The sequence below is a fragment of the Trichechus manatus genome, unplaced genomic scaffold (genome assembly GCF_000243295.1).
Source record: "Trichechus manatus latirostris isolate Lorelei unplaced genomic scaffold, TriManLat1.0 scaffold00114, whole genome shotgun sequence".
Lineage (NCBI taxonomy): Eukaryota > Metazoa > Chordata > Mammalia > Sirenia > Trichechidae > Trichechus > Trichechus manatus.
The window spans coordinates 492,291-518,235 of NW_004444050.1; the positions used below are offsets into that span (position 1 = coordinate 492,291).

Consider the following 25,945-nt stretch of genomic DNA (forward strand, 5'->3'; position numbering starts at 1 on the left):
AAAAAAATAAAATAGCCTTTTTAGGCTTAAATTACACTATTTTAAAAATAGGAAAAAGTACGATACTTTTCAGTATTTCTAAATAAAGTTCATGTTATTTTCCATTATTTTCAGAGATCATTCATAATTTTCTTCCACACAGATGTACAAAGATGGAACATTTATGAGAGACATTCTGTACTAGAACATACTGGAAAGAAAAGAGAAGCCCATTACAAGTCTTTCTTCAATGAAGAAATCTTGTCGTCCAGTAACTACAGCTAATAATGGCTTCTCTATTTTTAGATCTCCTATAGGACAGATGTTCCTCAGAAAACAAAAAAATCTGTCCTATAGGTAATCCAAAAAATCTGAAGAAAATTAAAACAAGTCCATGAGAACCAAAATACGATCTTGAGTATATCCCACTTGAATTTGGAGACTATCTCAAGAATAGATTTGACACTTTCAACACTAATGACTGAAGACCAGATGAGTTGTGGGATGACATCAAGGACTTCATACATGAAGAAAGCAAAAGGTCATTAAAAAGACAGGAAAGAAGAAAAGACCAAAATGGATGTCAGATGAGACTCTGAAACTTGTTCCTGAACGTAGAGTAGCTAAAGTGAATGCAAGAAATGATGAAGTAAGAGAGCTGAACAGAAGATTTCAGAGGGCGGTTGGAGAAGACAAAGTATTATAATGAAATGTGCAAAGACCTGGAGTTAGAAAACCAAAAGGGAAGAACATGCTCAGCATTTCTCAAGCCGAAAGAACTAAAGAAAAAATTCAAGCCTAGAGTTGCAATTTTGAAGGATTCCATGGGCAAAATATTGAATGACACAGGAAGCACCAAAAGAAGATGGAAGTAATACAGAGTCACTGTATCAAAAAGAACTGGCTGACGTTCAATCATTTTAGAAGGTAGCATATGATCAAGAATTGATGGTACTGATAGAAGAAGAAGTCCAACCTGCACTGAAGGCATTGTCAAAAAACAAGACTCTAGGAATTGATGGAATACCAACTGAGATGTTTCAACAAACAGATGTGATGCTGGAGGTGCTCACTAGCCTAAGTTAAGAAATTTGGAAGACAGCTAGCTACCTGGCTAACTGACTGTAAGAGATACATATTTGTGCCCATTCCAAAGAAAGGTGATCCAACAGAACACGGAAATTATTGAACAATATCATTAATATCACATGCAAGTATAATTTTGCTGAAGATCATTCAAAAACGGTTGTTAACAGTACATCAACAGGGAACAGCCAGAAATTCAAGGCAGATTCAAGAGGACGTGGAATGAGGGATATCAATGTTGCTGTCGGACGGATCTTGGCTGAAAGCAGAAAATAGCAGAAAGATGTTTACCTGTGTTTTATTGACTATGCAAAGGCATTCGCCTGTTAATCATACCAACTTATGGATAACACTGCAAAGAATGGGAATTCCAGAACACTTCACTGTGTTCATGAGGAACCTGTACTTAGACCAAGAGGCAGCTGTTCAAATAGAACAAGGGGATACTGTGTGGTTTAAAATCAGGAAAAGTGTGTCTCAGAGTTGTATCCTTTCACCATACTTATTCAATCTGGATGCTGAGCAAATAATCTGAGAAGCTGGACTATATGAAAAGAATGCAGCATCAGGACTGGAGGAAGACTGATTAACAACGTGCAATATGCAGATGACACAACCTTGCCTGCTGAAAGCAAAGAAGACTTGAAGCACTTACTGATGAAGATCAAAGACCACAGCCTTCAATATGGATTACACCTCAACATAAACAAAACAAAAATCCTCACAAATAGACCAATAATCAACATCGTGATAAACGGAGAAAAGATTGAAGTTGTCAAGGATTTCATTTTACTTGGATCTACAGTCAACGCCCATGGACGCTGCAGTCAAGAAATCAAATGACATATTGCGTTTGGCAAATCTGCTGCAAAAGACCTCTTTAAAGTGTTAAAAAGCAAAGATGTCACTTTAAGGACCAAGGTGAGCCTGACTCAAGTCATGCTGTTTTCAATTGCCTCATATGCATGTGAAAGCTGGACAATGTAGAAGGTAGACTGAAGAAGAACTGATGCCTTTGAATTATGATGGTGGGGAAGAATACTGAATATACCATGGACCGCCACAAGAATAAACAAATCTGTCTTGGAAGTACAGCCAGAATGCTCCTTAGAAGCAGGGATGGTTGAGACTTCCTCTCATATACTTTGGATATGTTATCAGGAGGGACCAGTCCCTGGAGAAGGACATAATGCTTGGTAAAGTAGGGGGTCAGTGAAAAAGAGGAAGACCCTCAACGAGATGGACTGACACAGTGGCTGCAACAACGGGCTCAAGCATAACACGGATTGTGAGGATGGCGCAGGACCGGGCAGTGTTTCAGTCTCACGCACACAGGGTTGCTCTGAGTTGGAAATCAGCTTGATGGCACCTAAAAACAGTAACAACAAGCACCAGTCTCAACTCTGAGAGGGAGCTCACCAGCTCTTTCTACAACTTATCCACCAGAAACCTCATCTTATTCTCTGGCTAAAAGAGGAAGCAGGTGAGTTTTAGCCACAACACTGCTCATAGCTCTATTAGAGCACTCACCATACATATATAATAATATATATGTTTATATCAGGGTTCCCTCAACCTTGACACTATTGACATTTGAAGGCAGATAATTCTGTGGGGGCTGTTCTGTGCATTGTAGGATGTTTAGCAACATCCCTGACCTCTACCCACTAAATGCCAGTGGCAATTCCCCAGTTGTGACAACTGAAAATGTCTCCAGGCATTGCCGAATGTCCCCTGGGAAGCAAAATTGGTCCCAGCTGATAACCACTGGCTTTTATGTTTGGCTGTGACTTACACTATGAGCTATTCAACTGAATCAGCATCTTCACAATCCCATTACTATGTCTACTGCCTAGCACATTCCTGGAGTATAGCAGCCACTAAACACATGTTTTCTGAATAAATGCCTGTTAAATGAACCTATTGCCATTGAGTCGATTCTGACTCAGTGCAACCTTATAAGACAGAGTAGAACTGCCTCAGAGGGTTTCCAAGGAGCAGCTGGTAGATTCAAACTGCTGATATTTTGGTTAGTAACCAAGATCTTAACCACTGTGCCACCAGGGCTCCATTAAATGAACAAGATTTAAAAGTTATAATTCCTCTTGGATGCCTGCAAATCCCAAATTTAAATTCAAATCATGGCATAACTATTTATTAAATGTAAGGTCTTGGGCAAGTATTCTTTAATCTTTGGTTTTCTCATCTGTAAAATTGGAACTTTACTCCTTATCTCATAGTGTTGTTAGGAGTATAGAATGGCAATATGCATGTAAAAGGCATAGTATATAGTAGATAAACAATACATGTACTGCCTTTCTCCTTAATCTAACAGATCATTTTCCAATTTCCTTTCCCACTCTTGCCTCCAATTCTTTTTAATCCTTCTTTGGTGAGCTTAGTATGGAGTCTCATGCTTTAGTGTGTGCTGAGTTATTTAGGGGTAGTAGAGGCATCAATTACCATCTGCCATTCTACTTACGAAAGCCACAACACTGCACTTTCTCCTTTTTCTTTCACTCTTGCAAGGAGGTAACTTTAAGGAATTCTTTAAAATCAGTAAAAATGTACCTGGATTTGGGATTTTCACAGTCTAGATAAGTAGTTATCAACAGAGTTTATTGATTTCAGTTTCATCTATGAAATGCACTCTACAAATCTGTTTCCTTTAAACCAATCGCTCCACTGTATTATTTTTCTACATTTCTTAACATTTCCCGTTGAGAACAAGTAAATATTTCCACAACAGAATGCCATACCTCATAATCACTTTCCAAAAATTCGTGTAAGATCATTTCATAGATGAGTGGTTTCAGAACTGGGTCCCCTCTTGGCAAATACGGACTAATAGCCTAGGGAAGGAAAAGGAAAAAGAAATCCTATAAAGAGTGGTAAAACAAAACTTTATTCCAGTTAGTCACAAAACATAAATGTGTATTTCTACTTTTTAAAATTTAAGGCAACAACATACTTTGGAATTATATGAAAAGATTCAAATAAACTCTATTGCAACACATTATATTTTAAAGAGTATCTATGGATGTATGTAAAGTAAATGAATCAATGAATAAAAATTGCCTAGGTTAATCTTTATCACCCTGTTCTCCTTGATGAATTAATGAAAATCTCAATAACCGGAGGGAGAAGGTCATAGTGATTATAAAAGCCAACCTCTTAAGTAATCAAGGAATATAGGTCATCTATTCATCTTTGTTTCCTTATTATTTTAACCTTTAAAACGCTCACAATCATCTTTTGAAATTAGGGGCATATCTAGCTTGCGCTCTTTGGATATTATCAGTGTTGTGATAAAAGTCAAGTTTCCCAATACTGTTAAATCACTCTGTCGTGCACTATGCACCAAACACCAGGCTTTGCGCTGGGGACAGAGAGCTAGGGTCACCATTCTCGAAGAACTCACAGCCCCAGAGGGAAGATGGACAGATATTTACACAGATTATTGCAACATTTTGTAATAAGCTTTAGAAGTGTGGGGTTGACAAAGTGCTATGGTGAGCAGAGGAGAATCTTGCATACTGAATCAGTATATGCTTTAGGTCTATCAGGCAAAGAAAAGGGGAAAGGCATCTCTGGGAGGGGGAATAACATGAGCAGAGATGTGGAGACATGAACACACACTTGTGTTCAGGTGGTCAGTGTTTCAGAGATGTGAAATGGGGGTCACTGAAGGGAGATGAGGCTGGAGAGGAAGGATGGGGGTGGGGTCATGAAAGGAATCTGGATTTTATCCTATGGGCAAGAGGGAAGCAACAGAGATTAGGGAAGTGAGAGTACCAGATTTATTTTTTTTTAAAGCTAACTGTGTATGGAGTTGCTCGAAGATCTATCAAAAGGCCCTTGCAATAGCTCAGGCAAGAGTTGGGCAGTGAGAGGGAGAGGAGAGACCCTATTGGTATCGACAAGGAAAAACTAACAAGAATTGGAGATTAAATAGAATAAGGTGAGTAAAATGTCCTCATCAATAACAGCTGGCTAAAGATATTAAGATTGAGGAAATGGGTATATTGTGATGTCATAACACATTGAAAGGAGAAGGACCAAATTTGGGAAGGAAAACGAATTCACGTTAATTAGGAGCCCTGGTGGCACAGTGGTTAAGTGTTTGGCTGCTAACCAAAAGACTGGCAGTTCAAATCCACCAGCTGGTCCTTGGAAACCCTATAGGACAGTTATACTCTGTCCTATAGGGTTGCTATGAGTTGGAATTGACTTGATGGCAATGGGTTCGTTAACAGTTATTCACAGAATACACAAAGAGAAATGGCCATGACACAGTTGAAAATATCAAGAGACCTAGTTTACGAAGCCATCAGGGTAAATACAGCCCCAGGACTAGATGAGATCCACCAGAAGCCATCCAATAAATACAACAATAAGTGTCTGCAGGGAGCTTGCTCCCAGGGAACAGTAACATGCATGGGTAGGCACAAAAGGAGTCATATACTGACCAGCTGAGTAACTGAGGATTTTTAAAAGCATATTTATAAGTCCAAGAAAGCATTTAAAATGCCTAAAACTTAAAAAAAAAAAAATTTAACAGGAACACTTTAATGACTGGTGTGGATATTCTGCACTAAGTTGAATGATAAAAAATAAAATATTAAAAGCATTTGTTAGAGCTGCACAGTCAAATTTTTCCATTTATCTTCAGGTGGGTAAAACACTATTTGAAAAATACATTAATTCTTTAGTAAACCTGAAAAAAATCTTATGTTTTATAAACTACTGGGTAAGATTATTCTTTCATTAAAAAGAACCTGAAAACTTCATCTAAACACAGAGAATACTAGAAGACGGTAAGAAAATAAACACATCATGTATGTAATATGAGCCTTGGTGGCAAAATGGTTAAGAGCTTGGCTTGTAACAAAAAGTTCAGCAGTCTGAATCCACCAGCTGCTCCTTGGAAACCCCATGGGGCAGTTCTGAGTCAGAACTACTTGATGGCAATAGGTTAGGGTTTTTTATATGTAAGATATGACATATATATAATATATGTAATTATATATTATATAACACATATTAATTCTATATATTATTATTTTATACACATAAAATATAAACTAGGTTTATATTTTGAAACCAATTTCTAAAAGAGTTTCTTCCCAGCTAATACTGGCTTCCTAATAGAGAACTGAGTCTTTCAACTTTATTTCCATCTCTGTATTAGTATACTATACGCAAGATTGAGTTAAAAATAAAGCTTTGCTTACCTTAAGCTGTCCGATTTCTTTAAATTTATAAACTTCATATTCCCAGAGTGCTGCATTTTTCCCAAGAATTTTCTGGCATTTGCTGGTGGTGAGATCATCCCAGGGAGGAAGAAATTATAAAAAAATTAAACCGACAATTGGACATTTGCCCAGGTTATCTGATAGCTCTCTCATCCCAGATTTTTGACAAGTGTCTAACTCCATCGCCATTGCATCAGGGATTATTGTTACTCACTTGATAGTATACACAAGGTTGATCAAAAACCAAACCCACTGTCACTGAGTCAATGCTGACTCATAGTGACCCTACAGGACAAATAAAACTACCCCACAGGGTTTCCAAGGCTGCAATCTTTACAGAAGAGACTGCTACATCTTTCTCCAGTGACAACGCTGACAGAAATCATGAAAATTAATACAAAAGACTTATGAGTAAAGAAACATCTCCCTCACAAGACTACAATAGGGATTTTGCCAAGGATTATTCTGTGCTGAGTTTGCTCTTCATCTAGTTGAGCAGTGCTGGTTTGGGGGCCTTTCCCGCCTTAAGCGAATCTCATCATACAAATCTTCAACCAAAAGTGCCAGAGTAAACCACTTCTTGAACTGCTTAAGAAAATGGACTACAAAATGACTTCAGAAAATTAGAATCCTATATTCAGGCTGCTAACCAAATGGTCAGCAGTTTGAATCCACCAGTCACTCGCTGGAAACCCTATGGGGCAGTTCTATTCTGTCCTATAGAGTAGCTGTGAATTGGAATTGACTTGATGGCAAACAGTTTGGTTTATTTGTTTTGGTATATATCTATAGCTGTGGGAATGACTGTTCACATGTGAATGAAACCTTATTTTAAACACGATACAAACACATTTTCTTACATCTCAGGAGTTTAAAAGAGTCAGCCTCGAAAGTTGTCTCCCAGGGCCAAAAGGTCATCAGGAAGACGTGCACAGCCCCAGCAGGAGTCATTCACAAAGACCAACATTAACACCATATAACATTTATGTTTTCTGCCCACCATAAGACCCCTGCAAACCAGGAGTCTGGGGTCTGATCACTTCCATTTTATTGCCCCCCTTTTATCAGGAGATAATTCGGCCTGGGTCTCTCAAGTTTCTGCATAAATAAGTGAGCAGATGCACTGACTGCCTTTATTCCAGACTATCTTCTCAAGGTTGGCTTATAGAGTGAACAGCCTTGGAAATTAGATGATACAGGGAATGTCTTCCTCCAGGGCAAATGGCAGGTTAGTTTACTGTCCACCGTAATAATGTCTCATTCTAGAGCAAAGGTCAGGCAGCCTTACTGTCCATTATAAAAGATTCAGATGCCCTAAGCTCAGAATTCTTCTCCCGTAACACAACCCACTGCATGTACATGGCCATATCTCTGTGTGTTGCCTTGTGGGAAGTGGAGCTTGGGGAACTGGTATAAAGGCTGATATTCTGGCTACTACTATTGTGATGAGTTGGCAATAGTTTTGGTTTACTATTGCTGAGATAGTCCTTTGTCTCTGACCCAGGAGTCTCGTATCTTCTGCCAGCATCCATGAAACCATAACAGTCTAACTTGTTAGCTTATAAACAAAGTAACATTTCAGGCTCTTCATTGTTCTTGATGCTTTTCTTATGAAATGTTATGAAAAACATTTCTCTTTTGGTAGAGAGAGTAGGTGGAGAAATAATATATATTAATCCATTCTGTGGTTAAAACCATCCATTAATAGTCAAAAGTTACCCTTGTTACAGAGATGTAAAGGAATAAAGTGAATCAACTATAAAGAATGGCTTATTTTTATTGTTAACACTGGTCTATTCTACTTATATAAACAAATAGTTGTGAAAATGTCATTATTACCGTGCTGCTATGTCATACTCTCCTTTCTCCACCAGGTGATTTATATATGCCAAGCCAATATCCTAGGAAAAATTAAACAAAGGAATTTCATAATTCAACTGGAACAACCAAAATGTTTAGTCGCAGTTTCTGAGCAGGACACAACATTAAGGTCACAGTCACTACTGAACTGCAACCTGTTCCTATGCCTCAGTTTGCTTTAATTATGCTTGCTTCTTTCTTAAGCATATGCATATTTAAATATACTTGTGTTTATGTTTCCATAACTTTTAGAATCCTCAATTTTTTTAAAATAAATAATGTTACTATTGTAAAGGCTCCTAATCTACCCCTTTCTGATTCTTTAGAAAATAAACAGCCAATATTAACAAACACGGTCCAGCAACTCTAGACTGTCTCTGAATATAAAGTTCTGTTTCTTGAGCTTTCACTTCTAAGATCTGAGCTACCTATCTCCTCTACCCCAAAATCTGAAGAAATGCTGTCAAGAAAAACTAAATGGCAGATGATCATATTATAGTGAAATATTAAATATCAAAGTAAATACTGACGTGAAAATGAGCTCAGAAAAAAATGTAATTCAAACCCACGAGTTTACAGATGAGGAAACTGGTGTTCAAACCAGTGAAAATAACTGGCTTCAGTGCTTAAGTTTATTCACTTGCTCCACTTCGGTTCTAAAAGGAGTTGAGGTGACCAGCGTCACCAGAGGTATGGGAGGATGGCTCTTGATTGATCTCCCCACGTCTCTTTGTATGAAATATTATTTCCGTCCAATAGCATTTTCATGAGAAGCTTAAACTTATTATGTATATTTTAAAAACGTGGATTTTTAAGTTCTACTTTATGTACAACAGATTTACGTAAAATTTCTTCCCAGATGATAGGATGGGTAGCAGGAGCCATTTCTTGTTGCATACCTGTTTTGAAATTACATCATACTAGGAAGAAAGGTTCTATGCCTAACTGACATATAGAACATGCCTACTTCAAGATTGAAGAGAATAACTAATATTTTTCAGTTTACTGAAATTTTACTTTAATGACTACCATGTAGGAAATCATATTTCAAATCTGTAGTAACTTGGGTCTTAAAAGGCTGGGAACAGCCATCTAAGATACTCCACTGGTCTCACTGCTTTGGGAGCAAGGGAGAATGAAGAAAACAAGATACAAGGAAAAGATTAGTACAGAGGACTAATGGACCACAACTACCACAGCCTCCACCGCACTGAGTCCAATACAACTAGATGGTGCCCGGCTAGCACCACTGACTGCTCTGACCAGGATCACAGTAGAGGGTCCCAGACAGAGCTGGAGAAAAACGTAGAACAAAAGTCTAACTCACAGAAAAAGACCAGTCTTACTGGCCTGACAGGGACTGGAGAAACCCTGAGAGTATGGTCCCTGGACACCCTTTTAGCTCAGTAATGAAATCACTCCCGAGGTTCACCCTTCAGCCAAAGATTAGACAGTCCCATAAAACAAAACAAGACTAATGGGGCACAACAGTCCAGGGACAAGGACTAGAAGACAGGACGGGACAGGAAAGCTGGTAATAGGGAATCCAGGGTTGAGAAGGGACACTGCTGACATGTCATGGTGTTGTTAACCACTGTCATAAAACAATATGTGTACTAACTGTTTAATGAGAAACTATTTGTTCTGTAAACCTTCACTTAAAGTACAATACAAAAAAAAATCTGTAGTAACTAGTGATGAAAAAGAAAGAATGCCTATTGTCTTAGTCATCAATCTTCCTCTGGACTAGCAGCTTCTCTGCGCAGGATCCCTGGGTCCAAAGGATGTGCTCTGCTCCGGAGCTGCTTTCTTGGTGGTATGAGGTTCCCAGCTCCCTGCTTGCTTCTCTTCCCTGTCATCTTTTGTAAGATAAAAGGTGGTGCAGGTCATACCCCAGGGAAACTTCCTTTACATTGGAACATGGATGTGACCTTGGTAAGGGTATTAACAATGCAATCCTAATCCTTTTTAACATAAAATTACAATCACAAAATGGAAGACAACCACACAATACTGGGAATCATGGCCTACCCAAGTTGACATATATTTTGGGGGGACACAATTCAGTCCATGACACCTATCTTCCTTATTTCTCTGAAAACAGATCACATATCACAATATCTGTAGAGGGTCTTTTTGTCAAAGTTCAGATGAGAAGATGTCTCCCTTTAGGAGACTATCCCTCTACCCTGTTCTCATGTTGGTATGGACTGAACTGTGTCCCCCAAAAGCTATGTTGGAGTCCTAACCTCTACACTGGTGAATGTGACCTTGTTTGGGGAAATAATGTTTTTCTTTGCAGATGTTATCAGTTAATAAAGACAGTGAATAGGGTGTGTTCTCATCTTAATCCCTCTGAATGGCCTCTTATACAAGAGAAGGACAGACACATAAACAGTCACACACAGGGGGTGAGAATCTGTCTACAAGTCAAGGAATGCCAAGAAACGTCTGGGGCTACAGAAACTGAAAGAGGTAAGAAGGGATCTTTCCCTAGAACCAACAAAGAAAGACCATAACACCCTGCTGAGGCCCTGAATTCAGACTTCTTCTAGTCTCCAGATCTGTGGGACAATAACTTTTTGTTCCTTAAAGCCACCCACTTTGTGGTATGCCTAGAAAATAAAGACACATGCCCATCTCCTTCTCCATTGTGGAGTTTATTCTGCCACTCATCCTCTTTCTCTTGTACTCCTTTGATTTCAACCTCTATTTTAGCTCTTTTCTTCTGGCAAAAGCATGTACACAAAATACTCAACAACTTTTTCATGGTGCCACAGCCTCCTGCTACCATCCTCACTCTTCTCTACTTCACAGTCAACCAACCTAGTTTACATTTAACTCTATTTCATAAATTATATTACTTCCTATAAATACGTTCAGAATAAATAGTACATATATAGAAAATTAACCAGTTAACACTCATATTACCAAATCCAACGTACAACTGTCTAGTTGGGCGTGACTTACCTTTGACCTGTTTACTTCAACTACCTAAGCGTTTAACTATCTTTACTCTGAAATGTTCTCCTTTCTCAATTCCCACGAGACAACCTTCCTCTCTTCCAAACCTGTTTTGTATGTATCATCCCTTGAATGTGAAAGTTCCCAGTGGTTCCATTCACTGTCCTCTGTTCTCTGATGTTATACATTTATTGTGTGGGCTGATCCAAACTCATGTATTTGACTGACGCTTGCTTGCTGGTGACGCTCCCAAATCTGAGTCTAGATCTTTTTCCTGAACTCCAATGGGATGCCTCATAGGCGCTTAAAACTCAGTGTGTCAAAAACAGAATTCATAATTTCCTGCAATCTTGCTCTTCCTTCCACTGTCTCTCTCTCTCACTGAATGGCACCACCATTGACTCACAGGCCCAAGTTTAAAGCCTAGAGGAGGCCCAAACTCTCTCATTCTCCTATCCACCTACCATCAGTCACCAAATCCTGAAGAGTCTAGTTTACCATATATTCCATTTATCGTCACCTCTCCACTTCTACAGACCCTGTGCAGGTCTCCTCACTTTCCACCCAGATTATCAAAAGGCCTCCTAACCGATCTTTCGTCTCAGCTAGACTTCTTTTGTCTCCCTATCACCACTAGGCAATCTTTCTGAAAGGCAAATCTGACATGGCACTGAAAGCTTAAATTGTCTTCTAGAGCTTCCAAGATAAAGCCAAGTTCCTAATTACACATGGCTCTTCAGTATCTGGCTCTTACTACTTCTGTTGTAAACCCCTCAACTGCCCCATGTATCCAAGCAGGTCAAGTGATTTCACGTCTCTGCACCTTCACATATGCTATTCTAGCGGCTTGAATGCTTTTTGCTCCATTTCTAGATAATCTTACTTACTCTCCACATTTTTAAATGAAGAAAAGATGCTCTGGTTCTTGCTCCTCCTTTTAGCCCCTGAATTATTTTGCTTGCACCTTCTTTGGGAAATAAGGCTCTTATCTGGAGTTTTACAGAGACGTTTAAGGTGGGGTAAGTGTTAAAACAAACAAACAAAAAAAAAAAAACCATTGCTGTCGAGTTGATTCCATCTCACAGTGACCCTATAGGACAGAGTAGAGCTGCCCCATTGGGTTTCCAAGGCTTTAAATCTTTATGGAAGCACACTGCCACATCTTTCTCCTGTGGACCGACTGGTGGGTTTCCGTTAACAGCCAAGTGCTTAACCACTGTGCCACCAGGGCTCCTTGGGGTAAGTGTAGGCAAAAGGAATTTCTGCTGAAACCCACATTATCACAAAAGACTAAGTTTCCAGTTTTCATCTGTAAAACAAGGGTAATGGGCTAGATGATTTCTAAGGACCCTTCATACTCAGAGGATATGATTTCTCTTCTGCCCTCCATCTGCACATTCACTGTCACAGTTAGCAATGACATGGGCTCTTCAGTCACTATATTTTCCCACAGTACAAAATGTAATAAAAATGTATTTGATGTCCTAGATTAGTCCCCATAACAAAATCAATTGAGGTGGTTATTATGGAGATACTGAAGCAATCTAGTTTTATCAAACCGCTCTTTTGATACATTTTGCGATAATGTGATTTTACCTAGAATTTAAAGAAACTTCCACATACGTAACTGGAAGGCTTTGTATTTAAAGTGTATTTCACTCACTGCACCACCAGTGCTCCATGTTACAAATACAGTTTCCAAATTATCTAAAACTACCTCCTAGCAGGGGTTAAAGTCTCTTGTTTACAAGCAGAAACTGATTCAATAAAATGATATATTTTGACCTCACAGGTTAGAGAATTAGTTTGAAACAAATTCTGAAAAGGTAGGTTCTTTTCAAATTACGTTCAGTCTCATTATAACTTACTGGAAGGGAAAATTGCATTCCACATAATACAACTACACACTTACCAGAATCTTATGTCTTTTAATGGTCTTTTGGCTTATTTCAGCTGCCATCAAAGCTTCCTGTATTTACACAAGCATGATAAAAGGAGTGGAAAAGGAGAGACAGAAAATGGCAGACAGTGGGAGAGAAAGAGACTGAGGTTATATACACTATATTTATTATGTTTTAAAGTTCTGGACAACATAAATAAAGCCTCATTTTCTCGTGGCTTTTGCTTGAAGCACTGGAATTTTTAATGCTATGGTTGAATGAACCTCACTGAATTCAAACTTCAACAAAGGCAGTCAACCAAAATGAAGACTTCTCTTGTTTCCATTTGAATTCATTTCCATATTAGGATATTGGAATCACATTTCAGACACAAGTCAAAATACAACACAATTTCCTCGTCTCCAAACAAAAGAATTCATCTGTCATTCCAAATCTTTGTGACATATATTGACAAAGCAGCACTTTTCTTTGTTTCAATAAAAAGTAAGCAATATGCATAAGTTTATGTATATCTACCATCAAAGTTTCGAAAATCTCTGATTTTTTTTTTTTATTTTGGAAAGTTTACAATTACTGCTTTACCATAAATGTTAAAAATATAAAATTATTTTCTGTAAGAAATTACTGGACCTAGCAATAGGATAAGCACTGGATTGTGAAGTAGGTATCAACAGCTAGGCTCTAAGGGGTTCTTAAATTTTAAAGGTTTCCATCTTTTGCTTAGTCTGCTCATGGATGTTTTCAGGTGGTTACAAACTTAAAGCAGCAAGTTGTTGTTATTGTTAGCTGTCTTTGAGTCAACCCTGACTCGTGGTGACCCCATGTGTGCAGAGCAGAACTGCTCCACAGGGTTTTCAAGGCTGTGACCTTTTGGAAGCAGACTGCCAGGCCTGTCTTATGAGGCACCTCTGGGTAGGTTTGAACCACTAACCTTTTGCCTAGTAATCAAATGCTTAACTATCTTTGCCACCTAGCTGCCCTAAAAACAATAAATAGGTGGACATTTTATGGTTTTTTTCAGCTAACTGGCATATAAGCCCATCCACGGAGTTCCTCTAACTAAACCAATACAATAATGCCTTTGCAGCTATGAAAACTGAAAAATGTTTTCTTTTAAAATGTAAAAGTAACACTGGGGCATTATCTACTCAAATTAGTTTGAACAAAGATTCAATGAAGTAGACAATATCCTTCAATCTGAACTGGCAGTTCAAACCGTCCTAAGTGAATACTAATCTGATAGCTTTACTGTTACATATGAAATAAGCATAAAGTGAATAATGACACTAAAGTATTCAAATAATCACTTCTGAAATACTAGCTGTATTTTATTTTCCTTGAAAATTCACAAAATAAAATTTCCAGTAGGCTGGATCTAACTACCTTGTCTCTCAACTACCAACTCCTCTACCAGCTAACAGTAAAGCTAGTCAACTTCACTGCAATCTTTTTTTCCTCCTAATTTCTGAAAAGGTACTGGAAACTTACTAACCTTCTTCACATTTATGGCTTGGGGCACTCTAATTCAACTACATGAAAGATCTACTACAAAAACTTTTTATCTTTTCTATATTACAGACTAGTCAGTACTTTCAAGAAAGTAAAAATCAAACCTACTTCATATTTCTTCTTTTCAAGGAGCCAATCTATGTGATCATCTTGGTCCCGTTCCTTAGCCACTACAACATCTCTTGGACTCACAATGTAAAAGAGTGATTCCCCTTCAGAGTACTCTATAACGGAGAGAAGAGAGGAAAAAAACTGGGTCAACTCAAGAGCAGAAACCTCGGCAATGGCTTCAGGGAACCTGGTTAGGCTACACAACGTCAGAGCAAACAGAAAACTCGCCTATCCTTGGAGCAAGTGAGTTTGGCTTTGTTGGAAGAAGAGGTAGAGAATGACAGAATATGTTTCAGTGCTTTTAAAAATATTTAAGCGTAAAATTATTTGAAAGAAAGAAGGAAAAGAGGGAGGGAGGGAGGAAGAAAGGAAAGAAGGAGAGAAAGGAAATACCAAAGCATTAAAAAAAAAAAAAAAAGATGGTTTAAAATTCTGTGTTCACTCTGACTCTGAAAAGTAGTACTCAAAATTCTCCATTACGTGCATATTAGAATTCACATACTATATATAAACTTTATTCATGGTCATTTAGACCACTGTTCTATTTTTACACAACAATTACACCCCACAGTCGGCCAGAAATGTTTCCTTCCCATCAAGGTCAAGGCCATCTAGAGCACAAATGACAGACGCCCCAAGCCCTGGGGACATAATCTATCATCTCAGCACGTTGTGCACAATGCCAGTCTTGAGAGTTTCACGCAGAATTCAATTATAAAACCTGTTCTGAAGGGTTTCTAAGCGTGCAGTAGAGTTTGCTCTGAGCAAAATACCTAGATTGGACGCTTTTAGTTATGAATCACATTTGCTTTTTGCCAAGGCCAAAACAGACTCTCACGTTTTTGTACTGATTAGGGGCTTCACATAAGAAAGTTCAAACATACATGGAATACTTCTTCATTTCCCTCGGCCAACATGAGGATTGAAAATACTATTGAAAAACATTGTTTTAAAAGGAAGAAAGAATTTTCAACAAGTTTATTATGTTTTCATCAATTTATTTTACAAGGATATGATAACACCCAAACACAGCTGCCTCTGGCATGACTAAGTAGTACTGGTTCTGCCTTTATTTCTGAGCAGTGACTAAGTGTATTCATTCATCTATTCAACAGATATTCACTGAATGCCTACTACATACCAGGCACTCTTCCAGGCTCTGATGATTCAGTCACAACCCTCAGACAAGTGCTCTGCTATTGCAAAGTGTGATGGTTAAGATTGTGCATCAACTTGGCTGGGCCATGATTCTCCGTGTTTTAATGTAATCACTCACACGATTGAATATACTGTGAGTGGCCAATCAGATGAAAGGGAGTCTCCTTGGGGGTGTGGCCTGCATCTGTATATAAGCAGACGTTCTGGCTTTTTGCTCTCTCTGGATCCTGCGGCTGCTTCCTGTCGTCTCATCTCCCATTCTTGGGACTTGAGCTGTCAGCTTATCTGCCGAACCTGGGATTCGTCGATCTGCACAGCTGTGAGTGGGAGCCCTGCTCTCTGACCTTCCGTTCTTGGGCTTGCCAGCTTCTGCAGCTGTGTGACTTGGGGGAAGCCTCTACCCTGATCCACGGACTTGGGACGTTCTAGCCTTTACAATCGCGTGAGCTGTTTCCTTGATATAATCTCTCTCTACATGTATATTTATACACTTTACTGGTTTTGCTTCTCTAGAGAACCCAGCCTAAGACACAAAGCATGACTCCTAGGGACACAGAGCTGGGACTGATATGACAGCTGTAAACCCATGCTGCTTGACTCCCATGTAATTAAAACGCCACACGAAATAGCTAGGACAATAGAAAGAAGGCCAAGACAAAAAGCTAGGACCCTACCTATCTTAGTCCTGATCTCATCTCTACCCTTCCCATTTGCTGTGGGAGCTTGGGAAACTTATGCAATATTCCTGGGCCTTGAGAAACCTCGTTTTCAACACAAGAGGCCTACTCAGTTAGTGTCTAAGATCCTTTGAGCACCACCTTCATTTAAATTCCCTTTTGTGCCAGTGTGAGTGGAAGGGAGAAAAACCATGAGTACAAGTACAATGAGCTATCTGCTATTTCTCACCTAAATGATAATCTCGACATTCATTTTCCTGAAAGCCTCTGACTGTCAGAGCATCAGAAGAGATCTCTTCACAAGTCTCAGGAAGCGGCTGGATAATATCCAATCTAGGCCTGGCACAGTATTCTCTTTCCTAGGAGGAAAACGAGGGAAAAGGCTCACTTTAGTCACATTTCTATAAATTATACAAATTAATTCTAATTAGCCATAGCTGTCTTGCTTTTATAATTTTAGCACACGTGAGCTCTTATAACAACATGCCGCAGACAGCTTCATGATACTGTTGTATTTTCTGACCGTTTGAGTGAAATAAACAAGGCCAGGTAGTCCTGTGTCCTCCAGCATGCCACCACTGCAGCCCAGTCACTCCAAGGAGAGTGGTGGCCCCAGAGGAGCTAACTCATGCTCAGGTCACTTCGTTACATCTCTTCCACATCATGTGTAAGGAAAAGTAAAGATAATTCCAGAAACTGCTCCATCATCCAAATCATTCCCACTCTTACTAAACTTACTGGTAATTCTGAGAAGCTAACGATTAAGAGTTATCTCTAAATCAGAGCTTGCTGAGACGGTGAAAATGTTCTTATCTTGATGGTTCCATATGGTAGCTACTGGTTAGAGGTGGCTACTGAATACATGAGATGTGACTAGTGTGACTAACAAAGCATACTTCTTGTTTTATATACTTTTAATTAATTTAAATTTAAATTGCACATTGGGCTAATGACTATAGTACTGGACACTCCAGATCAAGATGGAAGGAAAAGACAAGTTCACATTTCTTGAGAGAGAGTCCAAAAACCTAGTGGGTTCCTATACACAGGTTACTCTCACTTAGTTCTCAAATTAACTCTGCAAAGCTAGGCATTATGGTTCCTAATTTTACAGATGCAGGAACTGAGGTTCAGAAAAGTTAACTGAGGTCAAAGTTACATAAGTAAATGGGGAGAATAAGATTTTTTAAATAACCTGGGATTTATGGTGAACCATAAATTTTAAACCAGGTCTGTTCTACTCTAAAATTCATGTTTTTTGAGTATTCAGCATACAGGCATAAAACATACACTTGAATATTTCCCAAAGCAACAATACCAGAAACAGTGTGATACTGTTGCAGAAAAGAACACTGATGGGAGGAACAGAATGGAAAAAATCCAGAACTATATCCAACTCTGCAATTTTCCTAAATAAAACAGTAAGATTTGAAGATTTCTTTGATCAATTTTGTTAGGATAACTGAGTAGCAATTATATTAGCTTCATATCCCATATGTTTAAAATATTCCGAAAATGTTGTTCTTCTTGTTAGTTGCCATTGAGCTGATTCCAACTCATGGTGACCCTATGTGTCTCCAAAAATAGTAACTATAAAAGACGAACTAGTAGAGAAAAAACACGTGAATATGACTTTGTAATGACTATATTTGAGAGAAATGTCTCAATTTTGAAACAACAGAAAAAAATGAAGAAAAAAACTGAAAGATTTGAATATCAAAAAACTTAACTGCTAAAACAAAAAATTATCAAAGTTATATTAACGTAACAGAAAAAAATATCTGAACCAAATAATATTAAAAGATAACCATCTCACTAGAGTATATACAAAAAAAAGCTCCTTTATAAGGAAAGCAGCAGGATTGCGATCCATTTCATTACTTTCTAACTTCTGTTTACTGGTCAAAGAGCCCTACTTATCTGTGACTTCTTTAAGAGCAGGAAATTGCTCTTATTGACCTTTGATCCCTCATGCTTAGCACAATTCTTAGTATACGTGCACTTTACAATGAATGAAAGAAAAGTAAAACATGAGGGAAACAGCTTAATGAATTAGACTACATCAATGAGATGAAATAGTATGCAACTATTATAAATGATGGAGCCCTAGTGGTGCAGTGGTTAAGCATTCAGCTGTTAACCAAAAGTCTGGCAGTTCAAATCCACCAGCCGCTCCTTGGAAACCCTATGGGGGCAGTTCTACTCTGCCCTATAGGGTCGCTATGAGCCGGAATTGACTCGATGGCAACGGGTTTGGTTTGGTTTTTGGTTTATTATAAATGATTATGGAGACTATGCAGACATAGGGAAAGACAATGAAATAATGCTCATAAAAATAGGGCAACACAAAATAGCCCGTAACTATGACTGCAGCTATGTGAAAACATGAGCATATATAAAAGGTTTAACACAGAAATATTCTGGGTATTAATATGAGTGATTTAAAAACAAATTTTATTTAATGTCCCAGTTAAACAGTCTTCAATATGGAAAAAAAAAAAGAGGGAGGGGGGAGGTGGCCCAAAATTTGCCTCTTTATTCCTTTTGTCTTGATTTTGTCAGTTTATTTTCTGCTTGAGGATTTAAGGTATATTTTCGTGTTATATAAAGTATGTAGCTGTAACTATATACTCTGGCACACACATTTTTAAACCATCTCCAGACTCTCACTTCTTCCTCTGAAAAATTCCATTTTCTAATTTGTTCTACGAGGTTGGCCTTTCTTTGGTTTTTATTCCTTCCCAATACTCTTTTATTAATGCAGTTTTCCTTTCTAAGTTTTTTTTTTTTTTTTTTTTTGGTCAATTGTTTATTAGGCTTCACCCCTTTCATTTTACTGCTTCTTTCCTTATTTTTGTTCAATCACATTCTCAGTCCTCCCCCAGATGTCTCATCAAAAAGCATTGTATTTGCTCCCTTGGGAACCACTGCTTTTCTTTATTTTCAAAAAATAAATAAAATAATAATAAACTGATGTCCTGATAGGGCTAGAAGCCAGCCCTATTGATTTTAGTAGGTCTGAGTGTTCACTTAAGTCTACAGCATTTCATTGCCTAGCAACATGGGCACCCAGAGCTTCAGGTTACTATAGTGATGGCTTCCTAATGCAAGTGCTCTCTCCAAGAAATGCTCAAGAGCAGTTACCACTTCAAAACTGGGGCTCCCAAGGTTTTTCTCCCCATTTTATTCCTTGCTAATTTGAAAAAAAAAAGAAAAAAAAGATACAAACAAGGAGAGCCTACTTTACTGTAAGGGGCTAGACAATCGCAATTTCTTTTAGACAGAACATCCAAAAGAAAATGCTTTACAATATGCCGTATTCATGCCTTGAAGCCACTCCTATCCCCTTCCTAGCAAGACCCCTGGACAATAAAGACAAGCTGGGAATGGGACCGTCAGAGGCTTCAAAGGGAGAATAAGGGTGCATGCCCCTCCAACAGACCATATACACAAGCTGCATTCCAAAGCCATGTATCATGACATGTGGATGATCTGCTGTTTTCTATCAGCTATACATTTCATATCATCATTTGCATTGATAACTGACAGTGAGCAACATTCCATTTCAAAGGAGCAATTAGGCTGCTCAGAATCACTAGGCCACTGGGAAGGAAACAAATAGGTCTGGGCCACAAGAAATAATGAATCGCCCTTTCCGTAACTCCCTCTGACCACGGGGACCCCTGTTGTTACAGCCAATCAACTTCATTGCCGTCATTTCTGCTAATGCACAGTGTCAGCTTAGTTTCTTCGCCTTTAAGCAAGAGGAATCCTTCATTCCTTTCTAATAATATACGAAGAGAGATGGAAAAAAGCAAAAAAAAAAAACAAAAGTGACCCTCCCCTTGGCTAAGTAAAAGGAACAAAGGCAGACAGTGAGTGGGGCTTCTGAAAGGTAAATATGTTACGTCTACAGAGTAATCTCTGCCGACTATATTTTATAGGTCAGGAAGTTCTGCTCTGACTATAGCAGAGGCTTTTCACAGACAACCTGATCTTGGGTGTGATACTAAAAGTGAACCCCTGAATCTCTGTACTTAGGGAAAAAATAATTACCGTTTTTTCTGAAACCTCCTTTACGTAGGAAAGCATAACAAGCTGGTCGCAGAGAGGCGCAAGCCCGCTGATGTAGAATTCAGTTTCAAACTGAGACACTGCAAACAAAAGGGATATTGGATTTACCATTAACAGGAGCAAGAAGCAGCACACAACCAGAGAGACGGATCTTCCACTGACAAACACACTGCAAGTGCTTGACAACAATCAGGACTAGAAAAGGCATCTGGGAACTTCAACACTTGAAAATTTCCATCATATACAACATGCAAGCTGAACAATAGCAGCAACAGGAAAGATCAAGTGTGATGGTGTGTGCAGCTAGTTAAAACATGAGATAGTTAAATCATATTAAATCATGTTGAAACCTGCAAACCTCAATGTAAACTATTATTAATACCAATAACAATTAAACAACAATGCCTGAGCTTAAGTTTTGTAGGATATTAAAGTGGTACAAAGGTCAAAAGGAATGCTATTTATAATTATGAAACCATTTTGATATCTTTTTTTGGTATTAAACATTTTATACAAGGATTTTAAAGTAAAAAAAAAAGTATGCAAATACACATTACATTATGATAAAATACCATTATTTCTTAAGTGAAATAAAGCTCAGAGGAAAAAATAAAATCTTTCTTTCCTTTTTAAAGATTGTCTTTAAAATTCACAAGAAACATGGCCTCACTTAAGAAGTGTACAGATTTAATTACAATGGACCCAAAAGACCTGATAGAAAGTTCAGTGGGATAAGAAGTAAAAATATTACTATGGTGGAACTCTAATGGTTAGCTGTTATAAAACATAACCAATTGTTGTTTTAAGTGACTAAGTTTTGAGGTGGTTTGTTACAGGGCAAAAGATGGTGGATGCAGTATTAGTACTAGAAGCGGCTCCTTCAGGAAATAAATGCTGCACTCATTGACTCACTGGGGAGGAAATGCTCATTAAGAGTTTCTTCATTCAGATCTTTCCATAGTTCTGCAGTATTAGCTTTAGATTTAGTAAGCTTTTGTGATGAAATTACCCTCGAAGGGAAACGAGGGGAACTCAGTATAACAGTGGAAATCACATTGAATGTAGAGTCAGGAAATTTTGGTTATAACTTCCACTAACTGTGTGAACTTGGATAAGTCATTTTAACCTCTATGGGTGTAACTTCTTCCATCTATAAAACAAGGAAATCAGAGTAGAAATAATATCCATAACACAGATTAAATGAGGAGCTACTAGATACTTCCTCTTCATAGTCTCCGTTTTCCTTGCAAATCACTTGTCTTTGCCTATCCTTAAGGTTGCTCCTTACACAACCATTTACAAAATTTATTTTTCACACCAAAGTAAAATTGAGATGATCAAGAAAAATTACCAAATGGTTGGCAACAGAAACTTTAAAAAGGATAAAAATCCATTGCCATCGAGTTGATTCCAATGCATAGCGACCCTACAGGACAGAGTGGAACTGCCCCATAGAGTTTCCAAGGCTGTGCATTTTTACCGAAGCAGACTGTCACATCTTTCTCCTGCAGAGAGGCTGGTGGGTTCAACTGCGGATTTTCTGGTTAGCAGCCGAGAGCTTGACCTCTGTGCCATCAAGGCTCCTTTCAAAAATGACACTACTTCTTATTGTTTGGTCCTTGATTGGTTTACATACTTAGACACTGTTCCCTGAACAGAACCATAGACTGGAAGTCCAAAGTCAGGAGCTCTGGTCCCAGCTCCTCCACTAACATATTTTTCCTCAGCCTCTGTGTGCTTGAACTGAATTTTCTTACTCAGGCACTTGAAAATAATTTTGGTTAAAGGGTAATTGAATGAGTGTTCACATGAAAAGCATATGTAGAGAACTAGCACCACTACAACCTCATGTGCAAAGATGAGCACTGAAGGTTCTGGACAAGTTCACAGTGTTGTATGTGTATGTGGGGTTGGGGTACAGAGGAAGGTTGGAATGTACTGTTGAACAGTATGGGACCACAGAGACCACACAGAGATTAAAGAGGTGGCCAGTTCACATCCTAGAAGGCATACAGGCACATTAACAAGAGGTTTTGATTCCCATCACTCCTGAGGTGCTAAAATCTGGTAGAAATGGACTTGAATTGTTTTACTAAATCACATTCCACTTGAGTCCCTGTTGAAATATTAACAAGAGGTTTGATTTCCATCACTCCTGAGGTGCTAAAATCTGGTAGAAATGGACTTGAATTCTGTTTTACTAAATCACATTCCACTTGAGTCCTTGTTGAAATGTTACAGACTACAGCTCCCATACCATCAGCTTGGGTGAAGAACAAATAACCACAGATGCCACAGAGACTGTTTCCATGGGAAACAAAAGGAGGCTTTGCTGTACTTGTCTGCCACAGGCACCCAAGGGATAACACCATCTAATCCCGAAAGAAGGGGAAGGTGAGTGGGGGACTCTCCTGTTTGGAAGGCCCAATGGCTCATTCACAGGCAGTGTCAGACAGTGTCTCTCCTCCAAATGTAACCAAATATATACCAAGGGTCTGGTTTTTAATGAGTGCGCTAAGAGATCAGTTTATATAAGCACGAAAAGAACAGGAAAACTAGAAAATAATCCTACCTGAATCTTTCTTCGTCCACATCCTGCTTCCCCAATCCACAATAGTTTACATAAGTAAGATAGAACATTTCCTGTTCTCTAATTAAGAGCATAACAGATATGGTTAATTTCATCTGTCAACGTGGCTAGGCTACGGTGTCCAGTTGTTTGGTTAAATACTACTCTAGTTGCTATTACAGAGTAGTTACATGTGACTAAATCAGTTGGTCTTAAAGCAGATTACCTTCTATAACGTGGGTGGGCCTCAATCAATCAGTTGAAGGCCTTAAAAGCAAAAAAGCAGTTTCCCTATGGTGTATTCTGCCTCCAGAATATTAACAAAAAAATCTTAGTAGAACTCTCACTTCACTCTTCTGGTCACCTGACCTACAGATCCTGGGATGCACGCTGCAGAAATCCCCAGCCTTCCGGGTGACCTATGGATCTTGGCCTTTCTAGTCCCCTCCAATCGCATCAGCCAACTCCTCGGAGTAAATCAATGATTCTATCCATTCATCCGTCCATCTATCTCTCACTGGTTCTGTTTCTCTAGAGAACCCTAAGACAATAGATAATGTAATGTGTTCTTAAAGAAAACAAGAAAGACATGCAGAAGCATGTATCTATTTCATCTCTCATTTTCAGATACTATAATAAACTCATATTTGTTAAGTACTAAATCTTAACAGACTTTACTAAATCGAGAATTAATAATAATTTAGACACAGCCTACATGCACTGGCTACGTTATAAACTAGTAAAGAAATGCTATTTATAGGAGGTGGGGCCAAGATGGCAGAGTAGTCAGACGCTTCTGGTGGAGGCTGTTACAATAAAGACCCAAAAAAACAAGTGATTCGATTATATATGGCTACCTGGGACCCCTGAACACCAAACGCAGAGTTGAGGAACTGGACTGAGTGGCAGGGAGAGGGAGAGACGGTTCGGAAGCAGCGACGAATTGCCAGACCTGACCTGGTGAGAGCCTGAGCCCTTCAGGCCTGAGCAGCTCGTGGGTGAGCGGAGAGGCAGGCAAACGGCAGTGCTCAGGAGACGTGTTTTCTGCATCAGGAGGAACCCAGTGCCAGAGAGTCTACACGGCCACCCAGAACCAGTGAGAAGCAGCCCTCACAGACGAAAGACAAGTACTTGCATACGGCTTACCGCATGGATCAAAAATGTTCCCCTTAGAGAAAAAACTCTCTCCCATTTACCTCCCCACTCCCTGATCTGCACTGGGTCCCAAACCAGCTTCAGCAATTGCGGAGTCCCCTGGGCCAGAAGTAGGATCCATCACATGTCCGGAGCCATTCTCCCTGCCTTGGAGAGTGAATGAATTAACAAACAGGAAAAAATAAACTGCCGGCTTCCCTAACCCAGGAACCCAGGGTAGGTACAGCTCCTCTGCCTAGGCACAGGCATAAGAGATCCATGGACTTTGAGTGCCTTTTCCCCTGCACAGACTTGTGTGGGCCCATCTCAACAGTGTAGGCCCTCATTACCTCAGTATAAGGTATATACTGGAACTCTAACTGCAACTGTTTCAGTTGTGAAATGGCAGGTTCTTGACATATGACACTGTTCTGCCCATTAAGCAGGGTCTTCATCTACCCACATCAGGGGCCTGAGGACTGGTGGCTCCAACCATGTCACCTAGCCACCTGCGATAGGGGCTCATGAATAAGAGATGCCCCCTACTCCTTACAGCCAACAGCATTAGGTGCTCAGAGTCCGGATGCAAAACCCACTCAACTACGTGCTCTAAGGAACAGGGACACGCCTTACTCCTGGACACGGTGGCGTGGCCGTCAGCCCCCTGCCTTGCTCAGAGTATATCTCCCTGCTGCAGTGAGATGCCTTTGCCTACACCAATCACCCATGCCTGTCTAGCACTGTAAATGAGAGCCTACACCACACACTTGGTGGCTATCTACCTAGGCACCTAAGCTGAATTCATACAGGAGGAGTGGGTGGACTCCTGAGCTCACATACCTACTAACAGATCTAACCACCTGGTGAAAGGACATTAGAGCTTCACAGCTGTCAATAATCAAACTAGCTCATATGAGCAGTCTATTTGGGCATAATAAAACAAAACAAAAAGCTAGGACACAGTAAGCAAAGATTAAATATAATAACTTACTGATGGCTCGGAGAAAGAGTCAATATCAAATCACATAAAGACGCAATCCATGACGGCTTCAGCAAGCTCCCAAAATACAGAATCTAGAAATATTCCAGAGGAGGAAAATTTCTTGGAATTACCAGAGGCAGAATACAAAAGATTAATATACAGAACTCTTTTAAGAAATTAGGAAGGAAATTAATCAAAACACAGAACACACAATAGAGGAAATTAAAAGATTAGAGAAGAGCATAATGACAAATTTAACAGGCTGCAAGAATCCATAGAGGGACAGCAGTCAGAAATCCAGAAGATTAACAATAAAATTTCAGAATTAGACAACTCAATAGAAAGTCAGAGGAGCAGAACTGAGCCAATGGAAGTCAGAATTAGTGAGACAGAAGAAAAGTACCCGACACCAACTTATTTGAGGAAAAATCATATAAAAGGATTAAAAAAATGAAGAAACCCTAAGAATTATGTGGGACTCTATCAAGAGGCATAACCTACAAGTAATTGGAGTACCAGTACAGGGGGGGATCGAAGAAAATACAGAGAGAATTCTTGAAGATTTGTTGGCAGAAAACTTCCCTGATATTGTGAAAGATGACAAGATATCTATTCAAGATGCTCACTGAACCCCACATAAGGTAGATCCCAAAAGAAAGTCACCAAGACATATTATAATCAAACTT

At 39.1% G+C, this 25,945-nt stretch overlaps 1 protein-coding gene across 3 annotated transcripts in view; it reads right to left on the reverse strand.

Moving 5' to 3' along the window:
• Positions 1–25,945, reverse strand: part of VPS41 (VPS41 subunit of HOPS complex) — a 282,612-nt gene that overhangs the window by 53,583 nt on the left and 203,084 nt on the right. For 2 of the 3 annotated variants that reach the window (XM_023738305.1, XM_004383951.3), the window contains exons 11-17: positions 20,557–20,654; positions 16,730–16,859; positions 14,663–14,778; positions 13,057–13,113; positions 8,160–8,221; positions 6,300–6,381; positions 3,825–3,917 (exon numbers count right to left, since the gene is read on the reverse strand). In XM_023738305.1, the coding sequence (XP_023594073.1) occupies positions 3,825–3,917; positions 6,300–6,381; positions 8,160–8,221; positions 13,057–13,113; positions 14,663–14,778; positions 16,730–16,859; positions 20,557–20,654 (638 nt within the window). The remainder of the gene's footprint in view (positions 1–3,824; positions 3,918–6,299; positions 6,382–8,159; positions 8,222–13,056; positions 13,114–14,662; positions 14,779–16,729; positions 16,860–20,556; positions 20,655–25,945) is intronic. The other variant, XM_023738307.1, reaches the window with a different exon arrangement.